Genomic DNA, 27,941 nt, shown 5'->3' with positions numbered 1-27,941 from the left:
GTATTCAGACCCCTTGACTTTTTCCACATTTTGTTATGTTACAGCCTTCTTCTAAAATGGATTAAATAAATACAAATCCTCAGCAATCTACACACAATACCCCATAATGATAAAGTGAAAAAAGGTTTTTAGATTTTTTTGCAAATGTATTAAAAATAACAAAACAGCAATACCTTACTTACATAACTATTCAGACCCTTTGCTATGAGACTCGAAATTGAGCTCAGATGCATCCTGTTTTCATCCTTGAGATGTTTCTACAACTTGATTGGAGTCCACCTGTGGTAAATTCAATTGATTGGACATGATTTGGAAAGGCACACAACTGTCTATGTAAGGTCCCACAGTTGACAGTGCATGTCAGAGCAAAAACCAAGCCATGAGGTCGAAGGAATTGTCCGTAGAGCTCAGAGACAGGATTGTGTCGAGGCACAGATATGGGGAAGAGTACCAAAAAATGTCTGCAGCATTGAAGGTCCCCAAGAACACAGTGGCCTCCATCATTCTTAAATGGAAGAAGTTTGGAACCACCAAGACTCTTCCTAGAGCTGGGCGCCCGGCCAACTGAGCAATCAGGGGAGAAGGGTCTTGGTCAGGGAGGTGACCAAGAACCCAATGGTTACTCTGACAGAGCTCTAGAGTTCCTCTGTGGAGATGGGAGAACCTTCCAGAAGGACAACCATCTCTGCAGCACTCCACCAATCAGGCCGTTATGGTGGAGTGGCCAGACGGAAGCCACTCCTCAGTAAAAGGCACATGATAGCTCGCTTGGAGTTTGCCAAAAGGCAACTAAAGGACTCTCAGACCATGAGAAACAAGATTCTCTGGTCTGATGAAACCAAGATTGAACTATTTTACCTGAATGCCAAGCGTCACTTCTGGAGGAAACCTGGCACCATCCCTACGGTGAAGCATGGTGGTGGCAGCATCATGCTGGGGGGATGTTTTTCAGCGACAGGGACTGGGAGACTAGTCAGGATCGAGGCAAAGATGAACGGAGCAAAGTAATCCTTGATGAAAACCAGCTCCAGAGCACTCAGGACCTCAGACTGGGGTGAAGGTGCACTTTCCAACAGGACAACCACCTAAGCACACAGCCAAGACAACGCAGGAGTGGCTTCGGGACAAGTCTCTGAATGTCCTTGACTAGCCCAGCCAGAGCCCGGACTTGAACCCGATCGAACATCTCTGGAGAGACCTGAAAATAGCTGTGCAGCGACACTCCGCATCCAACCTGACAGAGCTTGAGAGGATCTGCAGAAAAGAATGGGAGAAACTCCCCAAATACAGCTGTGCCAAGCTTGTAGCATCATACCCACTAAGACTCAATGCTGTAATCGCTGCCAAAGGTGCTTCAACAAAGTACTGAGTAAATCAGGGGTGTCAAACGTCCGGCCCGCGGGCCGGATCAGGCCCGCAAACGGGTTTAATCCGGCCCGCGAGATGATTTTGAAAAAAAATAAAAAATAATTAATAATCATTTTGTAAAGTATAAAAATGCGCTGCAATTTTTCTATAAAATAAACTGCTGTTCCAATTGCGTCCACTGGATGGCGCAATAGCAATTGTGTTAAGCAAGCAAACTGTTTATACCGGGGCAGAGCAAGTAGGTCAAGCACGTGCAGCCAATGAGCTACTTTGTTTTGCCCGCGATATTTATTACGGCTTCTACTTTTAACATTATGTGCTTTGGCACCCTCATTGCCCCAATATGTCTCTGTCAAAAAAGAGAAAAGTGGACGCAGAGTGCAGAGTGTTCCAAGAAAAATGGTAATCCTATTTATTCACGGAATTGAATGGGAAAGCTGTATGTTTGGTGTGTTCAGAGCATGTTGCAGTGCTGAAAGAATATAACCTTCGTCGCCACTATGTGAGTCTTCATGCCGACAAATATGACAACTTTCAAGGACAGCGGAGATGAGAGAAGGTGAATGAACTGTTGGCGGGTCTGAAGAAACAGCAGTCTGTGTTTACTCACAGCCGAGACATCAGTGACGCTGCAGTGAAAGCTAGCTACCTCATTGCTAATGAAATCGCAGTGGCTTCAAAACCATTTAGTGAGGGTGAATTTGTAAAAACATGCATGATGAAGGCAGCGGAGATTGTGTGCCCTGAAAAGCGGCAGGCTTTTGCAAATATCAGCCTGACAAGAAACACAGTTGCAGACAGGATTTCCGATCTTTCAGTTGATTTGGACAGCCAGTTGAAGCAAAAAGTAAAGTCATTTATTGCGTTTTCGGTTGCAATTGATGAAAGCACGGACATTACAGATGTTGCACAACTGGCCATTTTCATCCGCGGAGTTGATGACACATTGACCGTCACAGAGGAGTTCGTGGAGTTGGTGCCGATGACAGATACAACGACAGCAGCTGATATTTTTACCGCACTCGTCGGTGCGCTGGACAGGGTCGGAGTGGACTGGTCCCGCGCTGTCAGCCTGGCTACAGATGGTGCGCCCTCAATGATCGGGAAAAAAGCAGGCGTTGTGACAAAGTTCAGAGAGAAAGTGCAATCTGCAAATGGAGGACGTGATTTTTTGACTTTTCACTGTATTTTGCACCAGGAGGCTTTGTGTTGCAAGTCATTAAAGATGGATAACGTCATGAAGGTGGTCATCCAAACTGTTAATTTCATCCGATCCAGAAGCCTGAATCACCGTCAGTTTGACAGCCTTCTCAGAGAGAAAGACCACATCTATGGCCTGCCATACCACACTGAGGTAAGATGGTTAAGCCGAGGTGCTGTGCTGAGGCGTTTCTTTGATTTACGAGAAGAAATTGAACAGTTCATGGAAGAAAAGGGCAAACCAGTGTTAGAATTTCATTCCGCAGAATGGATGCAGGACCTTGCATTTATGGTGGATGTTACAGAGCACCTGAATAACTTGAACAAACAGCTGCAAGGGCGCAACAAAGTTGCCACGCAGTATTATGACAGCATACGTTCTTTCAAGTTGAAGCTGTCATTGTGGGAGACGCAACTTGCCGGTGGTGATGCAGCTCACTTCCCCTGTCTGAAAAATGTGTGCGCGACCCAACATGTGGCAGACATGAAGCGGTTCAAAGATACAATAACGGGACTGTTACGGGAGTTTGAGCAACGCTTTCAGATTTATGTTTATATGTTTATGTTGATGTGCTATTGTTTTTAATTGATTTTATTTGTATATGTATATTTAACCTATTCTTGACTCTGTGGTTCTTGCACTTGTTTGGGGAACAGGATTTCATTATTTTTATCTACATTTCTGCCTGAGAAATGACACCCTGATATAGTTCTGTGATCTGTGATATACTTCTGTGAATCACTGAGGCATTGTGTGTTTGTGTGTTCTTTGTCCTCAGAACTTTCAAATAACTTGGTGTTTTATGATTAATAGTGATGTTGTGCTTTTGGACACTGTCCTCAGGCTCCAGCTTTATGTTTATATGTTTTTATGTTGATGTGCTATTGTTTTTAATTGTTTTTATTTTATTTGTATATTTAACCTATTCTTGACTCTGTGGTTCTTGCACTTGTTTGGGGAACAGGATTTCATAATTTTTATCTACATTTCTGCCTGAGAAATGACACCCTGATATAGTTCTGTGATCTGTGAAACAGTTCTGTTAATCACTGAGGCATTGTGTGTTTGTGTGTTCTTTTTCTTTAGAATTTTCAAATAAACTTGACGTGTTTTATGATTAATAGTGATGTTGTGCTTGTACTATTTTGGACACACTGTCCTCAGGCTCAAGCTTTATGTTGTATGTTGATCGTATTAAAACAAAGAAAACAATCTGAAGTTGTTGTTTTTAAGTTATATATACCATGATTTTTCCGGTCCGGCCCACTTGGGAATAGATTTTCCTCCATGTGGCCCCTGAGCTAAAATGAGTTTGACACCCCTGGAGTAAATGGTCTGAATACTTATGTAAATGTGATATTTTCTTTTTTGCTTCATCATTATGGGGTATTTGTGTGTAGATTGATGAGGGGAAAAAAACAATTTAATCAATTTTAGAATACGTCTGTAACGTAACAAAATGTGGAAAAAGTCAAGGGGTCTGAATACTTTCCGAAGGCACTGTATATTATTATTAATGTAGGATTGTGGATTAGTTACCCTTTGGGAAGCTGTTAGGTTGTCTGAGTGGTTGGGGAAGAGCTCCAGTGTTAGATTGGGTTGTTTCAGTAAACTAGGCAGGAGGTCTGTGTGTGTGTCCGCCTCCACTGTAGAGTCACTGTGCACCGAGGAATCCTCTGTAAACACAAAAACACCTATCAGCCACCCAGGGAGAGGCAAAACTGTATCTTCACATAGGCTGCATTAAAAAGACATTACACAAAAAGAAACATCAATGTTTGTCAGATGTTTTACACTTCAAAAGTGATCTATCATTAACATAAGGCCACGTCACTGGCCATCTGTTCTGTAGCTTCAGCTATATGCCACAATCCAAAATGAATGGAATAGATAAGTGGATTCATCTTGACTGAGTACTTTCGTGGTCTGAAAACATCTGAAAAACGTAGATTTTTGGAGAGTAATGTCCCTTTAAGACAAAATAAAATAAGAATTTAAATACAAAATACAAGTATTTGTAAATGCTAACCTGAGGAGTCTGTCAGCGATGGAACGACAAAGGCGATCTCAGTCAGAGCATCGGCATAGTACAGCACCTTTTTCTCCCCGTTGAATACAGAACCACCTGTGTCCTCCGGTGTAGCTGCCTCCTCTATGGGGACAGAGCAAAATATGAAACATTACACATTTACCTTGTCTAAGATGTAGAATTAGAATAAGAAAATATGTACTATGGCCCGGGCTAACCAAGAAGTATTTTGTCTATCACCATGGCTTTATGAAACATTACCTATTCACCCTGACTGAGACAGAATTATAAAAATACTCTTTATTATGCTGTATCTATAGCCTGAGCCAACCAAGACATCGCCCTGGCTTTAGCTCAGCGAGCTAACACCTTCTTCAGTGGTGAATGTGTCACACTGACAATATGGACCAGGATCTTCACCTTTGAACCTTTTCCTGAGACCCATGGACATGTTTTAGCTTTCAGAGCTAATCCCCTGTGGTGCACCAACAGCCTGGGTTCCATGTCGGTTATGAATATGACCCCTGGGGCGGGTGGCTCACCTGTCTGTTGTGAGTCGTTGTCGCAGGAGTTAAGGGACCAGCTGGTGTCCATGTGTCCAGTCCAGCCAGGGTGCCGGCCCACATCCACGGGCCAGCCCAGAGACAGCAGGAACTCCAGGAAGTGGGGCTGGACGCTGGACGATGTCTCCACGTTCCTCAGGATCTACCAATTATAATGCATCATTCACACAATGGATCAAGATCAGCCAAACACAAAGCATCATATCACACAGTGGATCCACGATCGACCAATCACAATCACATCACACAGTGGATCAGGATCTACCAATCACAATGCATAACACAGTGGATCAATCAGTGAGATTGAAAAATAAACATACAGCGTAAACTGGCATGTGAAAATTCATCAAAGTAATAAACTTAACAAGTTCTCACCTCGTGGCTGGTTTTCTGTCCTGCCCTCATGTAGAACACAAAGACTGTGTCAAAAGGTCGGCATGGCAACAGGTCCAGGTAGGCGATGTCATCGAAGAACCCTGGCATTGAGGACTCCAGTCCAATGAGATGAGGGGGTAAACGGCTGTTGCCCGGTTCCTGAAGTAAGAGAGTCAGTACAACGTCAGTACAACGTGAACAGGCCATGCTTTAGAGCTATGGCCCCTTTTCAAACATACCCAGAAACTGGATTTTGTGATAGGTGAAGGCAAGACGGTAGCTGACAGAAGGCAGAGAAACCAAACATAGTATTGAGGTAAATTATAACATTTTCCATAAACTACAGTGGCCAACCACTGACTAAATAGTGTACCGAACCACTGACAAACTACAGTTCCCAACCACTGACATAAACTTAAGTTCTGAACACTATGAAACTACAGTTCCAAACCTTCAGTGCCTCTAGAGACAGGAAGCCGAAGTGAGAGAGGAAGAGGCGGGCCGTCTGGAACTCCTGGGCGGGCGGAGGGGGTTTGCAGTCGGTCAGGGGGTCCGGGAATGACTTGGAACTCCAGACATCCTCGCTGTGGCGCTCCAGGGAACACTCATACTCAATCTGCTTGGTCATCATGCTGCGCAGCCTATCATGCTGCTTCTCCAGCTGAGAGGAGGGGGGGGCAAGGTCAAGTTTGTGTGACTGGAGGCAACTATAAGGATGCAAAGCACATTCACTAGGGTTGGATTAAATTTGATTTAAATTCAGGAAGTAAACTGATATTCCTATTTTAAAAAATGTCTCAACTGAATTTAAATGGAATTGACCCCAATCCTGACACACTCAAACACACACTTATCTCACGTTGTATAATGTTTGTAAATATAAATTAGTGTATGTACCTGAGACTGTACCCACCCTATAATCTTAAAAAATTTAAGTAAACCAAATTCTGCCACTGCCACAACTATACCTCTACCAACAATTACCACTGCAATCAAGAACAGATCAATGTGAGTCTAAGGGCTCTATTAATATCTGAGTGGCATGGTTAAGGCAAAACAACACAGTGTTCTGACTTTGATATAATAAAGCCCTCACCAACCCAGATTAGATAGTTAGGGAGTAACATAACAATGTGAGTATTCTCCATTCTCCACCCTTTCTTCCCATCAGTGATCTGGTTAACCTTTGACCCGTCTCAGTCTCCTGAAAGATGGGACAACTCACGTGTGGGTGATTATTCTTCACTGTGTATATCACACTCGCTTCATCCTGTCAGTTCATAGAAGACACTTGATTCCACATCAACAACAATATACCCAAATAATGTTAAGTCTCCATAAAGCCTGGGTAACACTATAGTTTTACTCTCTTTATGCTCTGTGCCAAAGGTTCTCTTAAAAAGTCATTCACTTTAGAAATAGTTTATATTGCATTACATTTTAGCAGTGATAAGGGCTGAGTTTGAATATACTCAACTACCCTCCCCTACTTGCATTCTTTCCTTCATGACCATGGATAGTTGAAAGAACTGGATAGGTGAAAGAACTAATATGAAAACCTATCAAGGTACTTTCAAATTGTTAGTCATGAAGGAGAGGATATAAGAAAAGTAGGATTATGAAGAGTTTTGGCACTTGACCTATGGCACCCTAACTATTGGGGTCATGGTGCGGTTCGGTCCTTCTCACCTCCTTGTTGACGATGTCGTCCAGGTCTGGGATGCTGACGTCGGCTTTGACCAGGGGGATCTTGTCCACCTCCTCAGGGAAGGGCCTCTGCTTGATGTTGTAGCGAATCCCCACATCATTGTTGGGGGCCGGGCGGCCCTCAGGGACAAACACCTGCTGTAGGAGAGCAAGAGAGGAAGGAATTATTATATACAGTTCTGTTTAGTATTAATAACAGTGGTGTATTCTTTACTGTTTAGTATTAACTGTTGGTGTAAACAGCTACCACAACAAAACACAAACATTTAAATAATCCCTCTCTCTATATACACTGCTCAAAAAATTTTTATGGAACACTTAAACACAATGTAACTCCAAGTCAATCACACTTCTGTGAAATCAAACTGTCCACTTAAGAAGCAACACTGATTGACAATAAATTGCACATGCTGTTGTACAAATGGAATAGACAACAGGTGGAAATTATAGGCAATTAGCAAGACACCCCCAATAAAGGACTGGTTTTGTAGGTGGTGACCACAGACCACTTCTCAGTTCCTATGCTTCCTGGCTGATGTTTTGGTCACTTTTGAATGCTGGCGGTGCTTTCACTCTAGTGGTAGCATGAGACGGAGTCTACAACCCACACAAGTGGCTCAGGTAGTGCAGCTCATTCAGGATGGCACATCAATGCGAGCTGTGGCAAGAAGGTTTGCTGTGTCTGTCAGCGTAGTGTCCAGAGCATGGAGGCGCTACCAGGAGACAGGCCAGTACATCAGGAGACGTGGAGGAGGCCGTAGGAGGGCAACAACCCAGCAGCAGGACCGCTACCTCCGCCTTTGTGCAAGGAGGAGCAGGAGGAGCACTGCCAGAGCCCTGCAAAATGACCTCCAGCAGGCCACAAATGTGCATGTGTCTGCTCAAACAGTCAGAAACAGACTCCATGAGGGTGGTATGAGGGCCCGACGTCCACAGGTGGGGGTTGTGCTTACAGCCCAACACCATGCAGGACGTTTGGCATTTGCCAGAGAACACCAAGATTGGTAAATTCGCCACTGGCGCCCTGTGCTCTTCACAGATGAAAGCAGGTTCACACTGAGCACATGTGACAGACGTGACAGAGTCTGGAGATGCCGTGGAGAATGTTCTGCTGCCTGCAACATCCTCCAGCATGACCTGTTTGGCGGTGGGTCAGTCATGGTGTTGGGTGGCATTTCTTTGGGGGGCCGCACAGCCCTCCATGTGCTCGCCAGAGGTAGCCTGACTGCCATTAGGTACCGAGATGAGATCCTCAGACCCCTTGTGAGACCATATGCTGGTGGGGTTGGCCCTGGGTTCCTCCTAATGCAAGACCTCATGTGGCTGGAGTGTGTCAGCAGTTCCTGCAAGAGGAAGGCATTGATGCTATGGACTAGCCCGCCCGTTCCCCAGACCTGAATCCAATTGAGCACATCTGGGACATCATGTCTCGCTCCATCCACCAACGCCACGTTGCACCACAGACTGTCCAGGAGTTGGCGGATGCTTTAGTCCAGGTCTGGGAGGAGATCCCTCAGGAGACCATCCGCCACCTCATCAGGAGCATGCCCAGGCGTTGTAGGGAGGTCATACAGGCACGTGGAGGCCACACACACACTACTGAGCCTCATTTTGACTTGTTTTAAGGACATTACATCAAAGTTGGATCAGCCTGTAGTGTGGTTTTCCACTTTAATTTTGAGGGTGACTCCAAATCCAGACCTCCATGGGTTGATAAATTTGATTTCCATTGATAATTTGTGTGTGATTTTGTTGTCAGCACATTCAACTATGTAAAGAAAAAAGTAGTTAATAAGATTATTTCATTCATTCAGATCTAGGATGTGTTATTTTAGTGTTCCCTTTATTTTTTTGAGCAGTGTATATATATATATATATATATACAGTGAGGGAAAAAAGTATTTGCTGGAGTTAGCTCTATTAGTGATGCTGGAGTTGGCTCTATTAGTGGTGCTGGAGTTGGCTCTATTAGTGGTGCTGGAGTTGGCTCTATTAGTGGTGCTGGAGTTGGCTCTATTAGTGGTGCTGGAGTTGGCTCTATTAGTGGTGCTGGAGTTGGCTCTATTAGTGGTGCTGGAGTTGGCTCTATTAGTGGTGCTGGAGTTGGCTCTATTAGTGGTGCTGGAGTTAGCTATTAGTGGTGCTGGAGTTAGCTCTATTAGTGGTGCTGGAGTTGGCTCTATTAGTGGTGCTGGAGTTGGCTCTATTAGTGGTGCTGGAGTTGGCTCTATTAGTGGTGCTGGAGTTGGCTCTATTAGTGGTGCTGGAGTTGGCTCTATTAGTGGTGCTGGAGTTGGCTCTATTAGTGGTGCTGGAGTTGGCTCTATTAGTGGTGCTGGAGTTAGCTCTATTAGCGTAGTATGTTAGCAGTTTTATTGCTAACATTTCCCTATTTGAATAGACGGCCACCGTAAATAATAATACTAGTGTGCAAGAGATCCTCCAATACTGTTACTGAGCTGAGCCGTACTGCAACAATATCAGTGCCAGCACAGTACGGGGTGAGTGTGTCTAACTGGCAGACCAAGGTGGTACAGTGGGCCAACTCCTCTCACCCTCTGGTTGGCCCGTGCTCCTCTGGGCTGGTGGAAGAGTTGCATAGTCCAAGCGTGTCGGCCGGCCATGCCCCGGATCAGGACTGTTACTGACGGGCTGGGGTCTGAGAAGACAGGAGAAGCAGTTACACCAGGGCTCCCAGAGAAAGTAGAAACCAAATACTAGTTTGAGCCAAAATGGCCGCCTGACTAGCCACCTGCCATTGAGACGCCTACTCACTGTCATAAGCCACTATCCTATTTGCATTTATGTATCAGTCTCAGTATTTAACTGTTCACTTCACAAGATGAGTCCAATTGAGCAACACAAGCATCAGCCCAAAAATACAACAATCTTACAAACTACAAATAAATATCAAGAACGACAAGAAACATCAATAACATAAAGGACAATGTTACTAAAGCAATAATACATGAGGGGGTGTGATTTATTGTGGTTATAAGCAAGGCTACGCTGCGGTCTTCGCCTCATACCGTCTACCACCACAGCCGTGCTAGTACCACAGTAAATCATAACCCAAGTGAATAATTGCTTTAGAAAACGGTTTTACACGCCCCCCACTAACTCTGTTCATTGCCCAATGGCTGCTCCAGCATGGCCAGGATGACTGAGTTGTCCAGGACAAAGTAGCGGAAGTTGCTGGGCCCCGTGGCGCTGAGCCGGGCGTAGCGGATCAGAGTGTCCTCGTTTAGCAGGCTGCAGGTGGAGGCCGGGCCGCTTGGGGAGGGGAAGGCCCCCAGGACCTGCATAATACTGGACAACAACAAAAGCAACCATCAACAATAACAAGAGAGTGAGGGGAGGGACAGATACAGACAGACAGTGGTTTCAAAGAGTCTAGACTGATCCCCAGACAGGACCAATAAACATTAGTAATTAGTTTTATTAGTTATTAATAGACCATGTGTAATTCTGAGCATAAATGCAGGGTCGTTTTTATTAGAGCACACTGTAGCAAAACCTTTTGAAACAGAAAACAAAAATCAGCATTTCTTATTGGACAAGTCCGGGTAGTCCCACCCTGTATCAACCAGTTTCCTTCCAGTTTGTGTTTAATGAACACAACCCAGGTGTTTATTGAATTGTGCTGGATTTAGAGCCTCACCAGGAGAGGGTGGCCTCCGCTGCATCCTTGACCCTCATGGAGGCGGGGTTGTGCTCCTTCTCTCCCTTGTGTCTCACCTCCTGCTCCTGTTTGGACTTGCTGCCTGAGATACCCAGCTCTACGATCTCCAATACCTCCATCAGACAGTCCTGACGGACACACATGTCAAACACAGGCATCACGCTACACATATTTAACTCCACATATACAAAGTTAGTCTACTCTAAAATCTACTGTAACACAAAGCATATCGCATTAAAATACACTGGATTAGTGTAGACCCACTGCCAAAGCCCTTTTACTGTGTAAATGTTTAGTTATGACACATATTTCCATCTTACTCATTTAGCAGACCCTCTTATCCAGAGCTACTTGCAGTAAGTGCATTCAACTAGGTTAAGTAGGGGGGAAAACAATCACATATCTCAGTTATTGCAAGTATTATACTTATGATATGGTGGGTAGTTTAGTGTTAGCACACAGTTAGGCAACACACTACCAGGATACACTTCCACACAACATCCCCAAGTTGCAGCACCAACCGGGTCAGTGGCGGGTGTTATGCTAAGCCTTATTAAGCCCACAGGTGGAGGCAATGGGGAAATGATTAGTGTGCAAGCTTGCAAAGCCAGCAGGCTGCATGTTTTTTTCTTGGTGGCCATGTGGCCGTTGGTTTTGGGTTGAATCCTTAGTTTTAGACGTTTACTTTTTAGTTTATTTTTAGTTTAGGTTTTCTTTCTTTTTACTATTTTCTACATTGTAGAATAATAGTGAAGACATCAAAACTATTAACTAACACATATGGAATCATGTATTAACCAAATAAGTGTTAAACAAATCAAAATATATTTGAGATTCTTCAAATAGCCACCCTTTGCCTTGATGACAGCTTTGCACACTATTGGCCTTCTCTCAACCAGCTTCATGAGGTAGACACCTGAAATGCATTTCAATGAACAGGTGTGCCGTCTTAAAAGTTAATTTGTGGAATGTATTTCCTTCTTAATGCGTTTGAGCCAATCAGTTGTGTTGTGACAAGGTAAGGGGGGGGGGGGGGGGGGGGGAAGACCCAGCGTTACATCTGCTGCAGAGGATAGGTTCATTAGAGTTAACTGCACCTCAGATTGCAGCCCAAATAAATGCTTCACAGAGTTCAAATAACAGACACATCTCAATATCAACTGTTCAGAGGAGACCACGTGAAGCAGGCCTTCATGGTCGAATTGCTGCAAAGAAACCACTACTAAAGGACACCAATAAAGATGAAAGATTAATAAGAAAAAGAGACTTGCTTGGGCCAAGAAACGCGCAATGGACATTAGACCGGTGGAAATCTGTCATTTGGTCTGATGAGTCCAAATTTGAGATTTTTGGTTCCAACCGCCGTGTCTTTGTGAGACGCTGAGTAGGTGAACGGATGACCTCCGCATGTGTGGTTCCCATCGTGAAGCATGGAGGAGGAAGTGTGATGGTGTGGGGGTGCTTTGCTGGTGACACTGTCTGTGATTTATTTAGAATTCAAGGCACACTTAACCAGCATGGCTACCACAGCATTCTGCAGCGATACGCCATCCCATCTAGTTTGCGCTTAGTGGGACTATCATGTGTTTTTCAACAGGACAATGACCCCAAAACACACCTGCAGCCTGTGTAAGGGCTATTTGACCAAGAAGGAGAGTGCTGGAGTGCTGCATCAGATGACCTGGCCTCCACAATCAACCAACCTCAACCCAATTGAGATGGTTTGGAATGAGTTGGAATGCAGAGTGAAGGAAAAGCAGCCAACAAGTGCTCAGCATATGTGGGAACTCCTTCAAGACTGTTGGAAAAGCATTCCAGGTGAAGCTGGTTGGGAGAATGACAAGAGTGTGCAAAGCTACAATGTAGAAAATAGTCAGAAATAAAAAATAAAACTTGAATGAGTAGGTGAAACTTCTGACTGGTACTGCATTTACGTCGGTCACCATTTTTGAATCAATAATACGCTTGGGCTAGTTGGCTCTGGACCTGAGGTAAGGTTGCTGTCTCCTGGGCACATGTACATACAACACAGTCCTCATACACTGATTTCTCACATACAGTGCATTCGTAAAGAATTCAGACCCCTTGTCTACACTTTGTTACGTTACCGCCTTATTCTGAAATGGATTCAATTGATTTTATTCGTCATCAATCTCCACACAATATCCCATAATGACAAAGCAAAAACAGGTTTTTAGAAAATGGATATACCCCATTGAAATAAGTATTCACACCCTTTACTCAGTACTTAGTTGAAGCACCTTTGGCAGAGATTATAGCCTCTAGTCTTATGGGGTATGACGCTACAAGGTTGGCACACCTGTATTTGGGCAGTTTCTTCCATTCTTCTTTGCAGATCCTCTCAAGCTCTGTCAGGTTGGATGGGAAGTGTCGCTGCACAGCTATTTTCAGGTCTCTCCAGAGATGTTCGATCAGGTTCAAGTCTGGACTCTGGCTAGGCTACTCAAGGACATTCAGAGACTTGTCTCGAAACCACTCCTGCGTTGTCTTGGCTGTGTGCTTAGGGTGGTTGTCCTCTTGGAAGGTGAACCTTCACCCCAGTCTGAGGTCCTGAGTGCTCTGAAGCAGGTTTTCATCAAGGACCTCTCTGTACTTTGCTCCGTTCATCTTTCCCTCGATCCTGACTAGTCTCCTAGTCCCTGCCGCTGAAAAACATCCCCACAGCATGATGCTGCCACCACCATGCTTCACCGTAGGGATGGTGCCAGGTTTCCTCCAGACATGACGCTTGGGATTCAGGCCAAAGAGTCTTGGTTTCATCAGACCAGAGAATCTTGTTTCTCATGGTCTGAGAGTCCTTTAGTTGCCTTTTGGCAAACTCCAAGCGGGCCGATGAGTGGCTTCCGTCTGGTCACTCTACCATAAAGGCCTGATTGGTGGAGTGCTGCAGAGACGGTTTTCCTTCTGGAAGGTTCTCCCATCTCCACAGAGGAACGCTGGAGCTTTGTCAGAGTGACCATCGGGTTCTTGGTCACCTCCCTGACCAAGGCCCTTCTCCCCTGATTGCTCAGTTTGGCCGGGATGTGTCTTGGTGGTTTCAAACTTCTTCAATTTAAGAATGTTGGAGGCCACTGTGTTCTTGGGGACCTTCAATGCTGCAGAACATTTTTGGTACCCTTCCCCAGATCTGTGCCTCGACACAATCCTCTCTTGGAGCTCTACGGACAATTCCTTCGACCTCATCGCTTGGTTTTTGCTCTGACATGCACTGTCAACTGTGGGACTTTATATAGACAAGTTTGTGCCTTTCCAAATCATTTCCAATCAATTGAATTTACCACAGGTGGACTCCAATCAAGTTTTAGAAACATCTCAAGGATGATCAATGGACAAAATATGTACCTGAGATCAATTTCGAGTCTCATAGCGAAGCGTCTGAATACTTATGTAAATTAGGTAGTTCTGTTTTTTCTTTTTAATACATTTGCAAAAAATATATAAAAACCTCTTTCGATTTGTCATTGTAAGGTATTGTGTGATTGAATCCATTTTAGAATAAGGCTGTAACGTAACAAAATGTGGAAAAAGTCAAGGGGTCTGAATACTTTATGAATGCACTGTAGATACACACCTTAAATCAGGTTACAGACCAGTTAACTAGCCTAGGAACCCTAGAATTAGCGAGCGTATCAATATTAGTAGGCTAGTTATTGGTTTCATAACACAAGGAGACCCTACTATGAAATAGCTGCTATCAGCAGAATCAGTGGCAGGAAGAAAACATATGTGTGTCACGGTTTCGGCCGAGGCTGCTCCTTCTCCTTGTTCGGGCAGGCTTCGGCGGTCGTTGTCTCCGGAGTACTAGCTGCCACCGTTCTATGTTTCGATGTTTGATTGGTTTTGTCTGTTTTGTTACACCTGTTCCTTGTTAGTGTTCATTATGCGTCCTATAAGTTCTCTTGAGTTTTGTCATGTGTTGTGTGTAATTGTTCGTTGTCACTGTGGTATGCTAGTTCGTTTTTGTCTCCCTGTTCGGTGTAGTAGAGAGCTCCGCACTTTTGTGCCTTTGTACAGTGGGGAAAAAAAGTATTTAGTCAGCCACCAATTGTGCAAGTTCTCCCACTTAAAAAGATGAGAGAGGCCTGTAATTTTCATCATAGGTACACGTCAACTATGACAGACAAATTGAGAGAAAAAAATCCAGAAAATCACATTGTAGGATTTTTTATGAATTTATTTGCAAATTATGGTGGAAAATAAGTATTTGGTCACCTACAAACAAGCAAGATTTCTGGCTCTCACAGACCTGTAACTTCTTCTTTAAGAGGCTCCTCTGTCCTCCACTCGTTACCTGTATTAATGGCACCTGTTTGAACTTGTTATCAGTATAAAAGACACCTGTCCACAACCTCAAACAGTCACACTCCAAACTCCACTATGGCCAAGACCAAAGAGCTGTCAAAGGACACCAGAAACAAAATTGTAGACCTGCACCAGGCTGGGAAGACTGAATCTGCAATAGGTAAGCAGCTTGGTTTGAAGAAATCAACTGTGGGAGCAATTATTAGGAAATGGAAGACATACAAGACCACTGATAATCTCCCTCGATCTGGGGCTCCACGCAAGATCTCACCCCGTGGGATCAAAATGATCACAAGAACGGTGAGCAAAAATCCCAGAACCACACGGGGGGACCTAGTGAATGACCTGCAGAGAGCTGGGACCAAAGTAACAAAGCCTACCATCAGTAACACACTATGCCGCCAGGGACTCAAATCCTGCAGTGCCAGACGTGTCCCCCTGCTTAAGCCAGTACATGTCCAGGCCCGTCTGAAGTTTGCTAGAGTGCATTTGGATGATCCAGACGAGGATTGGGAGAATGTCATATGGTCAAATGAAACCAAAATAGAACTTTTTGGTAAAAACTCAACTCGTCGTGTTTGGAGGACAAAGAATGCTGAGTTGCATCCAAAGAACACCATACCTACTGTGAAGCATGGGGGTGGAAACATCATGCTTTGGGGCTGTTTTTCTGCAAAGGGACCAGGACGACTGATCTGTGTAAAGGAAAGAATGAATGGGGCCATGTATCGTGAGATTTTGAGTGAAAACCTCCTTCCATCAGCAAGGGCATTGAAGATGAAACGTGGCTGGGTCTTTCAGCATGACAATGATCCCAAACACACCGCCCGGGCAACGAAGGAGTGGCTTCGTAAGAAGCATTTCAAGGTCCTGGAGTGGCCTAGCCAGTCTCCAGATCTCAACCCCATAGAAAATCTTTGGAGGGAGTTGAAAGTCCGTGTTGCCCAGCGACAGCCCCAAAACATCACTGCTCTAGAGGAGATCTGCATGGAGGAATGGGCCAAAATACTAGCAACAGTGTGTGAAAACCTTGTGAAGACTTACAGAAAACGTTTGACCTGTGTCATTGCCAACAAAGGGTATATAACAAAGTATTGAGAAACTTTTGTTATTGACCAAATACTTTTTCCACCATAATTTGCAAATAAATTCATTAAAAATCCTACAATGTGATTTTCTGGAAAAAAATTCTCATTTTGTCTGTCATAGTTGACGTGTACCTATGATGAAAATTACAGGCCTCTCTCATCTTTTTAAGTGGGAGAACTTGCACAATTGGTGGCTGACTAAATACATTTTTTCCCCACTGTATGTACTTTACCGGTGTGCGTAAAGTTCGCTTGCCTGCCAGGTTGTATGTAGCCGTGTTTGGCTTGTTCTTTTTGTCTTCACTAAAGACGTCAGTACGAAGCCTCTGTGTGTCCTGCGCTTGATTCCACACCACTTCTACACTCAACTGTGACAGAATTACACACCATTACTATGGAATCAGCAGGAGCAGCCGCACCTACCGAGATTATTGAGGAGCGCCATCGTGGACAGGAGGACAGGATCAACCAGATTCGGATAGGGTGATGAACACCCTCCATCGATGGGAGGCCAGCGGGGTACCCACGCCCCCACCTACCACACCATCACCATCGGTCAGTCCACCTGTCCAACTTCCGGAACCCAGTGGGATTCGGCTCTCGCTCCCGAGGGCGTACGACGGCACCGCGGCCGGGTGTCAGGGTTTCCTGTTGCAAATCGAACTCTACCTCGCCACCGTACACCCGGTGCCCTCGGGACACGAGAGCGTTTCCGCCCTCATCTCCTGTCTCACCGGCAAGGCGTTTGAGTGGGCCAACGCCGAATGGAGGAGGATAGACGCCGCAACGATCACCTATGCGGAGTTCTCCCGCCGCTTCCGGGCAGTGTTCGACCATCCACCTGAGGGGAAGGCGGCGGGGGAGCGTCTATTCTACCTCCGGCAGGGGATGAGGAGCGCTCAAGAGTTTGCACTGGAGTTCCGGACTCTAGCGGCAGATGCAGGGTGGAATGAGCGGGCCCTCATAGATCACTTCCGCTGCAGCTGCAGGGAGGACGTCCGTAGAGAGTTGGCGTGCAGGGACACCACTCTTTCGTTTGACCAATTGGTTGACATGGCCATTCGGCTAGACACCCTGCTCGCCACCCGCGGACGTCCTGGGTGGGGGTCGCCCATTCCACCCTCCAGCACCTCCGAGCCGAGTCCTATGGAGGTCGGGGGTGCTGGCGCTAGAGAACGGAGGAGAAGGAGCCCGAGGGGGGCCGTCCCCTGCACCAACTGTGGCCGTGGAGGGCACACCGCGGCTAGGTGCTGGGGAGGGTCCCTGGAGGAAGAGACAGCAGGCCACACATTGGGGAGTCCTCCCAGGTGAGTAGGCGCCCCACTTACCCAGAGCTTTCTGTCGTGCACATAACCATACCTGTTTGTTTTCCACAGGTTGCACCTCGTTCCCAGCATAAGGCGCTAGTAGATTCAGGCGCAGCTGGGAATTTTGTAGATCGTAAATTTTGTATAGAGTTAGGGATCCCTCTCCTACCGGTTAATAATCCCTTCCCTGTACATGCCCTAGATAGCCGTCCGTTAGGATCCGGGTTGATCAGGGAGGTCACAGTGCCACTTAGTATGGAGACGCAGGGGGGTCATGAGGAGACGATTCAGCTATACCTGATTGACTCTCCTGCGTATCCGGTGGTGCTGGGGCTTCCCTGGTTGATTACTCACGATCCTACCATTTCGTGGCGAGAGAAGGCTCTTAAGGGGTGGTCTGCCCAGTGTGTGGGGCTATGTCTGGGTGTTTCCGTAGGGACGACCTCGGTGGAGAGTCCAAACCAAATGCCCGCAATGCATGTTCCCCCCCGAGTATGAGGATTTAGCACTCGTGTTTAGCAAGGCGAGGGCGGCGCGATTGCCACCTCATAGACGGGGGGATTGTGCGATAGACCTCCAGGCAGGAGCTGCGCTCCCACGGAGCCATGTGTATCCTTTGTCACAAGAGGAGAAGAGGGCAATGGAGACATACATTGCCGAGTCTCTGAGACAGGGATACATACGGCCCTCCACTTCCCCTGCGTCCTCGAGCTTCTTTTTTGTGAAGAAAAAAGATGGAGGTTTGCGCCCGTGTATCGATTACCGCGGTCTCAATCAGATTACGGTGAAATATAGTTATCCACTCCCTCTGATTGCGACTATGACGGAGTCATTACACGGGGCACGGTTCTTCACAAAATTCGACCTCAGGAGCGCATACAACTTGGTGCGCATTAGAGAGGGCGATGAATGGAAGACAGCATTTAGTACTACCTCGGGTCATTACGAGTATCTCGTCATGCCATACGGGTTAATGAATGCTCCATCAGTCTTCCAATCCTTTGTGGATGAGATCTTCCGGGACATGCAGGGGCAGGGAGTGGTCGTGTACATAGACGATATTCTAGTGTACAGTTCTACCCGAGCCGAGCATGTAGCCCTGGTGCGCCGAGTGTTGAGGAGGCTGTTGGAGCATGACCTGTATGTCAAGGCAGAGAAATGTCTGTTCTTCCAGGAATCGGTCTCCTTTTTGGGTTATCAGTTGTCCGCGTCAGGGGTGAAGATGGAGGTTGACCGTGTGTCAGCCGTGCGTAATTGGCAAACCCCAACCACAGTGAAAGAGGTGCAGCAGTTCTTGGGCTTTGCGAATTACTACTGGAGGTTTATCCGGGGTTTTGGACAGGTGGCAGCTCCCATAACGTCCCTTCTGAAGGGGGGTCCGGTGCGCTTGCGGTGGTCAGCTGAGGCGAACAGGGCTTTTGGGAGACTGAAGGACCTGTTTACTTCGGCTCCGGTGCTGGCGCATCCGGATCCCGCTTTACCATTCCAAGTGGAGGTGGACGCGTCAGAAGCCGGTATCGGGGCCGTTCTCTCGCAACGGTCCGGCACACCACCTAAACTCCGCCCCTGTGCTTTTTACTCGAAAAAGCTCAGTCCGGCGGAGCGAAATTATGACGTAGGGGACAGGGAGCTGTTAGCCGTGGTACAGGCCCTAAAGGTGTGGAGGCATTGGCTTGAGGGGGCTCAACACCCTTTTCTCATTTTGACTGACCACCGTAACCTGGAATACATTCGGGCAGCTAGGAGACTAAATCCTCGCCAGGCTCGGTGGACTATGTTTCTAGCCCGGTTCGTGTTTAAGATCACTTACATCCCTGGGTCCCAGAACGGGAAGGCAGACGCCCTGTCTCGGCGGTATGACACAGAGGAGAGGTCCGTTGAGCCCACTCCCATACTACCTAAGTCTTGTCTGGTGGCACCGGTGGTGTGGGAGGTCGATACGGAGATCGAGCGGGCATTACGCACCGACCCTAGCCCTCCACAGTGTCCGGTGGGTCGGACGTACGTCCCGCTCGAGGTCCGGGATCGACTCATTTATTGGGCTCACACGTCACCCTCCTCTGGGCATCCAGGTATTGGCCGGACAGTGCACTGCCTTAGCACAAAGTACTGGTGGCCAACGTTAGCCAGGGATGTGAGGATTTATGTCTCCTCCTGCTCGGTGTGTGCCCAGTGTAAGGCGCCCAGACACTTGCCCAGGGGTAAGCTACAACCCCTGCCTGTTCCACAACGACCCTGGTCTCACCTCTCGGTGGATTTTGTTACAGACCTTCCCCCCTCACAGGGGAATACCACCATCCTGGTCGTTGTGGATCGGTTCTCGAAGGCCTGTCGTCTCCTTCCCATGCCGGGTCTTCCTACTGCCCTACAGACCGCTGAGGCTCTATTCACCCACGTCTTCCGGCATTACGGGGTACCCGAGGATATAGTGTCTGATTGAGGCCCCCAGTTTACCTCCAGAGTCTGGAGAGCGTTTATGGAGCGTTTGGGAGTTTCGGTGAGCCTTACCTCGGGTTACCACCCGGAGAGTAATGGGCAGGTCGAACGTGTCAACCAGGATGTGGGTAGGTTTCTGAGGTCGTATTGCCAGGGCCGGCCGGAGGAGTGGGCGAGGTATGTTCCCTGGGCCGAGATGGTACAGAACTCTCTCCGCCACTCCTCCACTAAACTAACTCCTTTCCAGTGTGTGTTAGCCCCTGCGGTGGATGAGTGGGTGCGGCGCTCGGAGGAGACGTGGAACGCTGCACACATCCATCTGCAGCGAGCCATCCGTCGACATAAGACGAGCGCCGATCTCCACCGCAGTGAGGGGCCAGTGTACGCACCTGGAGATCGAGTCTGGCTCTCGACCAGAAACCTGCCCCTCCGCCTGCCCTGCCGGAAGCTGGGTCGGCGGTTTGTGGGGCCTTTTAAAGTCCTGAGGAGATTGAACGAGGTGTGTTACAGGTTACAACTGCCAATTGATTACAAGAATATTAACCCCTCGTTCCATGTGTCTCTCCTCAGGTCGGTGGTAGCTGGTCCACTCCAGGACTATGAGATAGAAGAGACTCCTCCGCCCCCGCTGGACATCGAGGGGGCTCCGGCGTACACTGTTCGGTCCATCCTAGATTCGAGACGCCGGATGGGGGGTCTCCAATATCTCGTGGAGTGGGAGGGGTACGGCCCGGAGGAGCGGTGCTGGGTGCCGAGGAGGGACATCCTAGACCCGTCTCTTCTGACCGAGTTCCATCGTGGTCATCCTACGCGCCCTGCTCCGCGTCTTCCTGGTCGTCCTCGAGGCCGGGGTCGGCGCACGGCTGGGGCCGCGCGTCAAGGGGGGGTACTGTCACGGTTTCGGCCGAGGCTGCTCCTTCTCCTTGTTCGGGCAGGCTTCGGCGGTTGTCGTCTCCGGAGTACTAGCTGCCACCGTTCTATGTTTCGATGTTTGATTGGTTTTGTCTGTTTTGTTACACCTGTCCCTTGTTAGTGTTCATTATGCGTCCTATAAGTTCTCTTGAGTTTTGTCATGTGTTGTGTGTAATTGTTCGTTGTCACTGTGGTATGCTAGTTTGTTTTTGTCTCTCTGTTCGGTGTAGTAGAGAGCTCCGCACCTCTGTGTGTCCTGCGCTTGATTCCACACCACTTCTACACTCAACTGTGACAATGTGCAGGTGTGAGTGCAAGAAAGACAAGCACTTTTTTCCACCCTGCTGTCCACGGTAACATGACGCAAATGGCCATCTACTAAATAATTTAACTTTTACAATCTGGTTTGGGATCCGGTCTAGACTGAGGTGACCTACCTTCTCATCCAGCATGTCGGGGTGCTCGGTCAGCCACACACACAGACACTGGAAGGCCGCTACGATCATGGAGTGGAGGTCTCTGGAGTGAAGGGGGGCCGGCCGGCTGCATTGGTACACGATGTAACTACACACTGAGGTGACGGCACGCTTACGGTCCGCAGAGTCCACACATGCCTTCACCTGAGGACACAAAGCCAGAAACACACTTTAGATATGCATTGGTTGGGTGGATGCTTAGCCTTAATACACTCCTTTTCAATGCATTATCTTTTTATTAGGGGTTATCCCTTGCAGAAGAGTGTTTTACAGCTGGGTGGAAGTTGAGTAGTGGCTGGGTCTGGTGTGGTGGACTGGTGTTAGGTCTCAGCGTGTGCAGTGGTGATAACAATATAATGGATTTATATGTAGTGAAGTTAGGGCCAGTGTATGTTAAGTCATGTTAGAGCTGGGATGTCTTTGGGTACTTAGGTTAGGGATGGGGTGGGAAAGGAAAGGGGGATACCTAGGTGGTATAGTGAAGTTGGAGTATATTGAAGTTCAGTATACTCCAACTACATCTCGAAGTAAGGTCTAGCATGTGTTAGGATAGTGTACAGTAGTTAGGTATAGTTTAGTGTAGTTAGGTCTAGTTTAGTGTAGTTAGGTCTAGTTTAGTGTAGTTTGGTATAATTTAGTGAAGTTAGGTCTAGTTAGGGTTGGTTTTGTTTTATTATTATTTTATTACCTCCCTTTTTCTCCCCAATTTAGTCATATCCAATTACGATCTTGTCTCATCGCTGCAACTCCCCAACGGGCTCGGGAGAGGCGAAGGTCGAGTCATGCATCCTCCGAAACACGACCTGCCAAACTGCACTCCTTAACACCCGCCCACTTAATCCGGAAGCCAGCCACACCAATGTGTCGGAGGAAACACCGTTCAACTGATGACCGAAGTCAGTGTGAAGGTGTACAGCCCGCCACAAGGAGTCGCTAGAGCGCAATGAGCCAAGTAAAGCCCCCCCAGCCAAACCCTCCCCTAACCCGGACGACGCTGGGCCAATTGTGCGCCGCCCTATGGGACTCCCGGTCACGGGCGGTTGTGACACAGCCTGGGATCGAACCCGGGTCTGTAGTGACGCCTCAAGCATGCGATGCAGTGCCTTAGAACGCTGTGCCACTCGGGAGGCTAGTTAGGTATAGCTTAGTGTAGTTACAGTGAGGGAAAAAAGTATTTGATCCCCTGCTGATTTTGTACATTTGCCCACTGACGAAGACATGATCAGTCTATAATTTTAATGGTAGGTTTATTTGAACAGTGAGAGACAGAATAATAACAAAATCCAGAAAAACGCATGTCAAAAATTTTTATAAATTGATTTGCATTTTAATGAGGGAAATAAGTATTTGACCCCTCTGCAAAACAGTACTTGGTGGAAAAACCCTTGTTGGCAATCACAGAGGTCAGACGTTTCTTGTAGTTGGCCACCAGGTTTGCACACATCAACTTTGCAGATCTTCATTAAGGTCACAAGTCATTAAGGTTTCGAGGCTGACGTTTGGCAACTCGAACCTTCAGCTCCCTCCACAGATTTTCTATGGGATTAAGGTCTGGAGACTGGCTAGGCCACTCCAGGACCTTAATGTGCTTCTTCTTGAGCCACTCCTTTGTTGCCTTGGCTATGTGTTTTGGGTCATTGTCATGCTGGAATACCCATCCACGACCCATTTTCAATGCCCTGGCTGAGGGAAGGAGGTTCTCACCCAAGATATGACGGTACATGGCCCCGTCCATCGTCCATTTGATGCGGTGAAGTTGTCCTGTCCCCTTAGCAGAAAAACACCCCCAAAGCATAATGTTTCCACCTCCATGTTTGACGGTGGGGATGGTGTTCTTGGGGTCATAGGCAGCATTCCTCCTCCTCCAAACACGGCGAGTTGAGTTGATGCCAAAGAGCTCCATTTTGGTCTCAGCTGACCACAACACTTTCATCCAGTTCTCCTCTGAATCATTCAGATGTTCATTGGCAAACTTCAGACGGGCCTGTATATGTGCTTACTTGAGCAGGGGGACCTTGCGGGCGCTGCAGGATTACAGTCCTTCACGGCGTAGTGTGTTACCAATTGTTTTCTTGGTGACTATGGTCCCAGCTGCCTTGAGATCATTGACAAGATCCTCCCGTGTAGTTCTGGGCTGATTCCTCACCGTTCTCATGATCATTGCAACTCCACGAGGTGAGATCTTGCATGGAGCCCCAGGCCGAGGGAGATTGACAGTTATTTTGTGTTTCTTCCATTTGCGAATAATCGCACCAACTGTTGTCACCTTCTCACCAAGCTGCTTGGCGATGGTCTTGTAGCCCATACCAGCCTTGTGTAGGTCTACAATCTTGTCCCTGACATCCTTGGAGAGCTCTTTGGTCTTGGCCATGGTGGAGAGTTTGGAATCTGATTGATTGATTGCTTCTGTGGACAGGTGTCTTTTATACAGGTAACAAGCTGAGATTAGGAGCACTCCCTTTAAGAGTGTGCTCCTAATCTTAGCTCGTTACCTGTATAAAAGACACCTGGGAGCCAGAAATCTTTCTGATTGAGAGGGGGTCAAATACTTATTTCCCTCATTATAATGCAAATCAATTTATAACATTTTTTACATGCGTTTTTCTGGATTTTTTTGTTTGTTATTCTGTCTCTCACTGTTCAAATAAACCTACCATTAAAATTATAGACTGATCATTTCTTTGTCAGTGGGCAAACGTACAAAATCAGCAGGGGATCAAATACTTTTCCCCCCACACTGTAGGTCTAGTTAGGTCTAGCATGCGGTGTTGTGGTGTAGTGTAGTCACCTTGGCCAGGCCCGCCAGCAGCTCCAGGGCGGCCAGTGAGATGCTCATGTCGGACCTCCACTGAGAGTTGAGCCTCTGGGTGACCAGGTGTATGCTGCGGACCAGGAGGCCCGCCGCAGTATCTGTAAAAGTTAAAGGATGTAAACTCCGAAACACCACCACCAAAACACCACCACCAAAACACCACCACCACAGATGGACCACCCCATTACACATTATCTGAATAATGACCTCAATAAGATCTGATCATGTGGCAGCCTTCCATAACACAGCACACAGAAGTAAAAATACACTAATCATGTGAAATATCAGATGCAGTGTGAAACCGGAAGTAAGTGTTAAACTCAACAGGTGAAAACAGAATTCACACAGTAGGAAAAAAGAAATGGCTTTTTAAGAGTCGTATATAAAATATAGTGTTGAGGGATAGTCTTTTCCAGTTCAAGACCAGTAGCACAGCATCACAGCAAATAAGTGTAGTGCTTGCATCACATACAGATAATTTTTACCCAGCGCTTTTTAACTCTGTATATCACTTTCACCACGTTGGCTATGAAAAATACAGTGTTAATTGAGACAGTTGCATTTCTAGAACATTGACCAGGTGTCAGTACTTGTGAATGGAAACAGCAACAACATTCAACATCTAAGTGAAATGAATAGGCTAAATAAAATGATTGTAGTAATGGCTATCGTGCTAAACACAATATAACACGCCTAGTCTGACTTTAAACGCAGCCTGCGTGTGAAAATGGCTATTGGTTACAATCGGTTATCATAGTAATAGTAGATATAGCAATTGTGTTATCGCTAGCTAGTTAGCATATAGTAAGTCCTTATTGTAGTCTGTGTGACGTGGCTACAATCAGATATCATAGTAAAGGTTATCGTACTAACGCTAGCTAGTTATAATTTAATGGACTAGCTTTACCGTAGTCCCGGAGTAGCGCCTGAGCCGGGCGCTCTGAGTCTGGGCTGGTGGCCTCAGTGCCAGTGCTGCCCCCGCTAGTAAAGCTGATGCTACTGCTGGTGCGGCTGTGGCCCCTCAGCCCCGCGTGGCTCCCATCCACACTGCCCTGGTACCATACAAACACAGGGAGACAGAGAGCGTTAGCAAAGCCTCCAAATTCAACTCCATTGAATCACATTGATCAATTTGTTTATTTGAGTCAATGACGGTAGTTAGGTTTATATCAACACCGACAGAAATCATAGAGGTCTTACCGTTTCAGTTTGTGCACCTATGGACTCCAACAGTGCAGAGTCTTGAACAATGTTAAGCATTGCACCTGAAAGGATGAAAAATTCTAGATTTAATAGATGTAAGGGACAAAAAAGACAGAGAGCAAGAGAGAGCGAGAGAGGAAGAGAGCGAGAGAGGAAGAGAGAGAACGGTAGTGAGTGGTAGACCTAGGATGAGCTGGGTGTTGTTGGGGTCTGTCTCTGTCTGCAGGGCTCCGATGAGGACGTTGACCAGGCGCAGTCTCAGGGACAGGAAGGAAACGGACTGGTCGTGGGGTGCCCCATCATCATCACTGAACTTCCCCTCCAGAAGAACCTACACATCAATCAAATCAGTCAATCAATCGATCGCCCTACCCACAACACAAAATCAAGCCACATTAACTACATCAACTTAAGTTGAACAGAACTCTTAACTTTAATTAAAATGCCTGGTGTCCACCACATCACTCTTATCAAGGTGTAGGGCTCCCACTGCATTGGGAAATAATATATTAAAAAGCATGTTTACTAGACTAGATGATGTAATGTAGTCACCAGACGCTGTTAAAAAAAGCCAAGGTTGCAACAATGCAACATTTTCCATACCTCGGATTTGATGTTGCCAAAGTGGTGTGGGAGAGGCAGCATGGCCAGTAGGATATGGATAGAAGCTCTCCTCAGGTCAGTGGGGTTCACGTACAGCTTGAACTTAGACAGTTCCCTGTAGCAGAGGGCAGTACCCTAGAATTAGAATTTCTAGAGTATAGAAATGATCTGAATTGTATTGCTATGGTTTTTTATGGTTGCTCAAGTATTTTCCATCAATGGCATTAGCTAACAGATATTATTAGCCCCTGGTCAACTTCCATTGCATTCAGATGATCACAGTAAATCACCAGAATGGTCTGGTTTTTGTTCACTGTACCACAATCATTAAACAGCTAAATTCTTTATTCTTGTGTGATTTATTTTTATTTTTAATCTGATTTAGCTAGTATTACAGAATTTTTTTGAAAAAGCGTGCAAGTAAGCATTTCTCTGTAATGTTTACACTTGCTGTATGCTGTTCACGTGACAAATAAACTTTGATTTGATTTAAAATATACTATTGGGTCTTTTTCAATAGTGTCCATTTTCAGCATCAAGCCTTGTTCATGTTTGGTGGTTTTAGAGGATTGTACATAATATATATTTTGTATTGTCACCTGTCTGGCAGAATGGTCTCCAGAGCTGAGATGAAGTAGGGGACCACCACGTTGACGCCCTTCAGGTCGGAGCAGAACAGAGAGGAGGAGTTGAGGATGATGCTGGAAAGCACGGGCCTGCAGATGAAGTCAGAGATCTGGAGGCCCTGGATCAGAACCATGTAGAACCTGCGAGGGAAAAGACAGCCGTTTCTTCAGATCAAAATAGGAATCATAGCGATTGAACTTGCAGCGGGTCAAAATATTAATTCAGGTAGCTTTATGCGGAACCTGACAGATTCAAGATTAACACAAATAGCGAATAATTGAAGGCGAACACAAATGCAGAGTTAAGATACCTCCACACGTAGGCCCACATACAGCAGCGCTGCAGACTTACAGCCACCGTTAGCATGCTAGCACGCTAGGATGAAACTGCCGTCTTACCTGGACAGGTAGACTGGGAGAATGTCCTCTCCAGTCTTCTTGCTGCAGAAGATGCGGCAGAGGGTGCCGCAGGCCTCGGCACGGCCCGCCTCGTAGCTCTCTGGGAACTCGTTGGTGTCGAACATGGGGTTGGACACCATGGAGTCGGTGGACATCTGGGATCCCTTCCTTCTCAGCTCCAGACCCACCTGAGTGGCTATGGCTGTGGAGGTGACAGAAGGAGACACATGAGTGAAAGAAGCCCGGAATGGGACAGGTGACAATCCTCACACATGCACGCCTGAAAACAGATAAAAACACACAAATAGAAACAGAGACATAAACACACTGAAAACACACTGAAAAGTAACCAGACACACATACACATTAAAAGTATACAAACTGAGGTAAATACTGTACACACAAACTGTACAAACACACTAAGCAGAAACAAAATAAGACAAGGACTAAAAACCTAAGTGGCTTCAAACGCACAGACTCACACAAATATTTACACATACGTACGTAAATCAGCAGGCGCACAAAAAGGGCCTTCTGACACAGAGTTTGCCATAACAAGTGTTGTCTTTATCATGGGCTAAGTGAATGGAATTGAGGTTTGAAAGATTTAGGTGAACATATTTTCCCAAGACAAGTTGCAAGAAGACGTCGGCGCAAAATCTCTGTGTCAGCTCAGCTCCCTTGTACTTGCATTATGATGATGTCACTCAAGGTACAGACATTTACTTCATGCATTGAGGCACCAAACCAAAAGTCAATAAAGTTATAAGTGAACTGACAACACAAGGGGAAACCATAAGAGAACAATGCGCTGAATTCAGGGCAAACCAA

General features: G+C 46.6%; 1 protein-coding gene across 1 annotated transcript in view; it reads right to left on the bottom strand.

Annotated features, from left to right (window-relative positions):
• The window catches only part of LOC311147973 (ral GTPase-activating protein subunit beta-like), a 59,925-nt gene that overhangs the window by 5,296 nt on the left and 26,688 nt on the right, over window positions 1–27,941 (bottom strand). The window contains exons 10-26 of the mRNA XM_084184837.1: window positions 27,111–27,312; window positions 26,685–26,852; window positions 26,086–26,200; window positions 25,666–25,813; window positions 25,480–25,544; window positions 25,187–25,331; window positions 24,256–24,377; window positions 21,429–21,611; window positions 10,905–11,053; window positions 10,365–10,552; window positions 9,799–9,902; window positions 7,226–7,381; window positions 5,988–6,197; window positions 5,537–5,695; window positions 5,141–5,303; window positions 4,599–4,721; window positions 4,109–4,245 (exon numbers count right to left, since the gene is read on the bottom strand). Of these exons, the coding sequence (XP_084040963.1) occupies window positions 4,109–4,245; window positions 4,599–4,721; window positions 5,141–5,303; window positions 5,537–5,695; window positions 5,988–6,197; window positions 7,226–7,381; window positions 9,799–9,902; window positions 10,365–10,552; window positions 10,905–11,053; window positions 21,429–21,611; window positions 24,256–24,377; window positions 25,187–25,331; window positions 25,480–25,544; window positions 25,666–25,813; window positions 26,086–26,200; window positions 26,685–26,852; window positions 27,111–27,312 (2,537 nt within the window). The remainder of the gene's footprint in view (window positions 1–4,108; window positions 4,246–4,598; window positions 4,722–5,140; window positions 5,304–5,536; window positions 5,696–5,987; window positions 6,198–7,225; window positions 7,382–9,798; window positions 9,903–10,364; window positions 10,553–10,904; window positions 11,054–21,428; window positions 21,612–24,255; window positions 24,378–25,186; window positions 25,332–25,479; window positions 25,545–25,665; window positions 25,814–26,085; window positions 26,201–26,684; window positions 26,853–27,110; window positions 27,313–27,941) is intronic.

This window comes from Coregonus lavaretus (assembly GCF_964263955.1).
Source record: "Coregonus lavaretus genome assembly, chromosome: 20".
NCBI classification, from domain to species: Eukaryota; Metazoa; Chordata; class Actinopteri; order Salmoniformes; family Salmonidae; genus Coregonus; species Coregonus lavaretus.
This window is presented reverse-complemented; position numbering and strand designations above follow the sequence as displayed.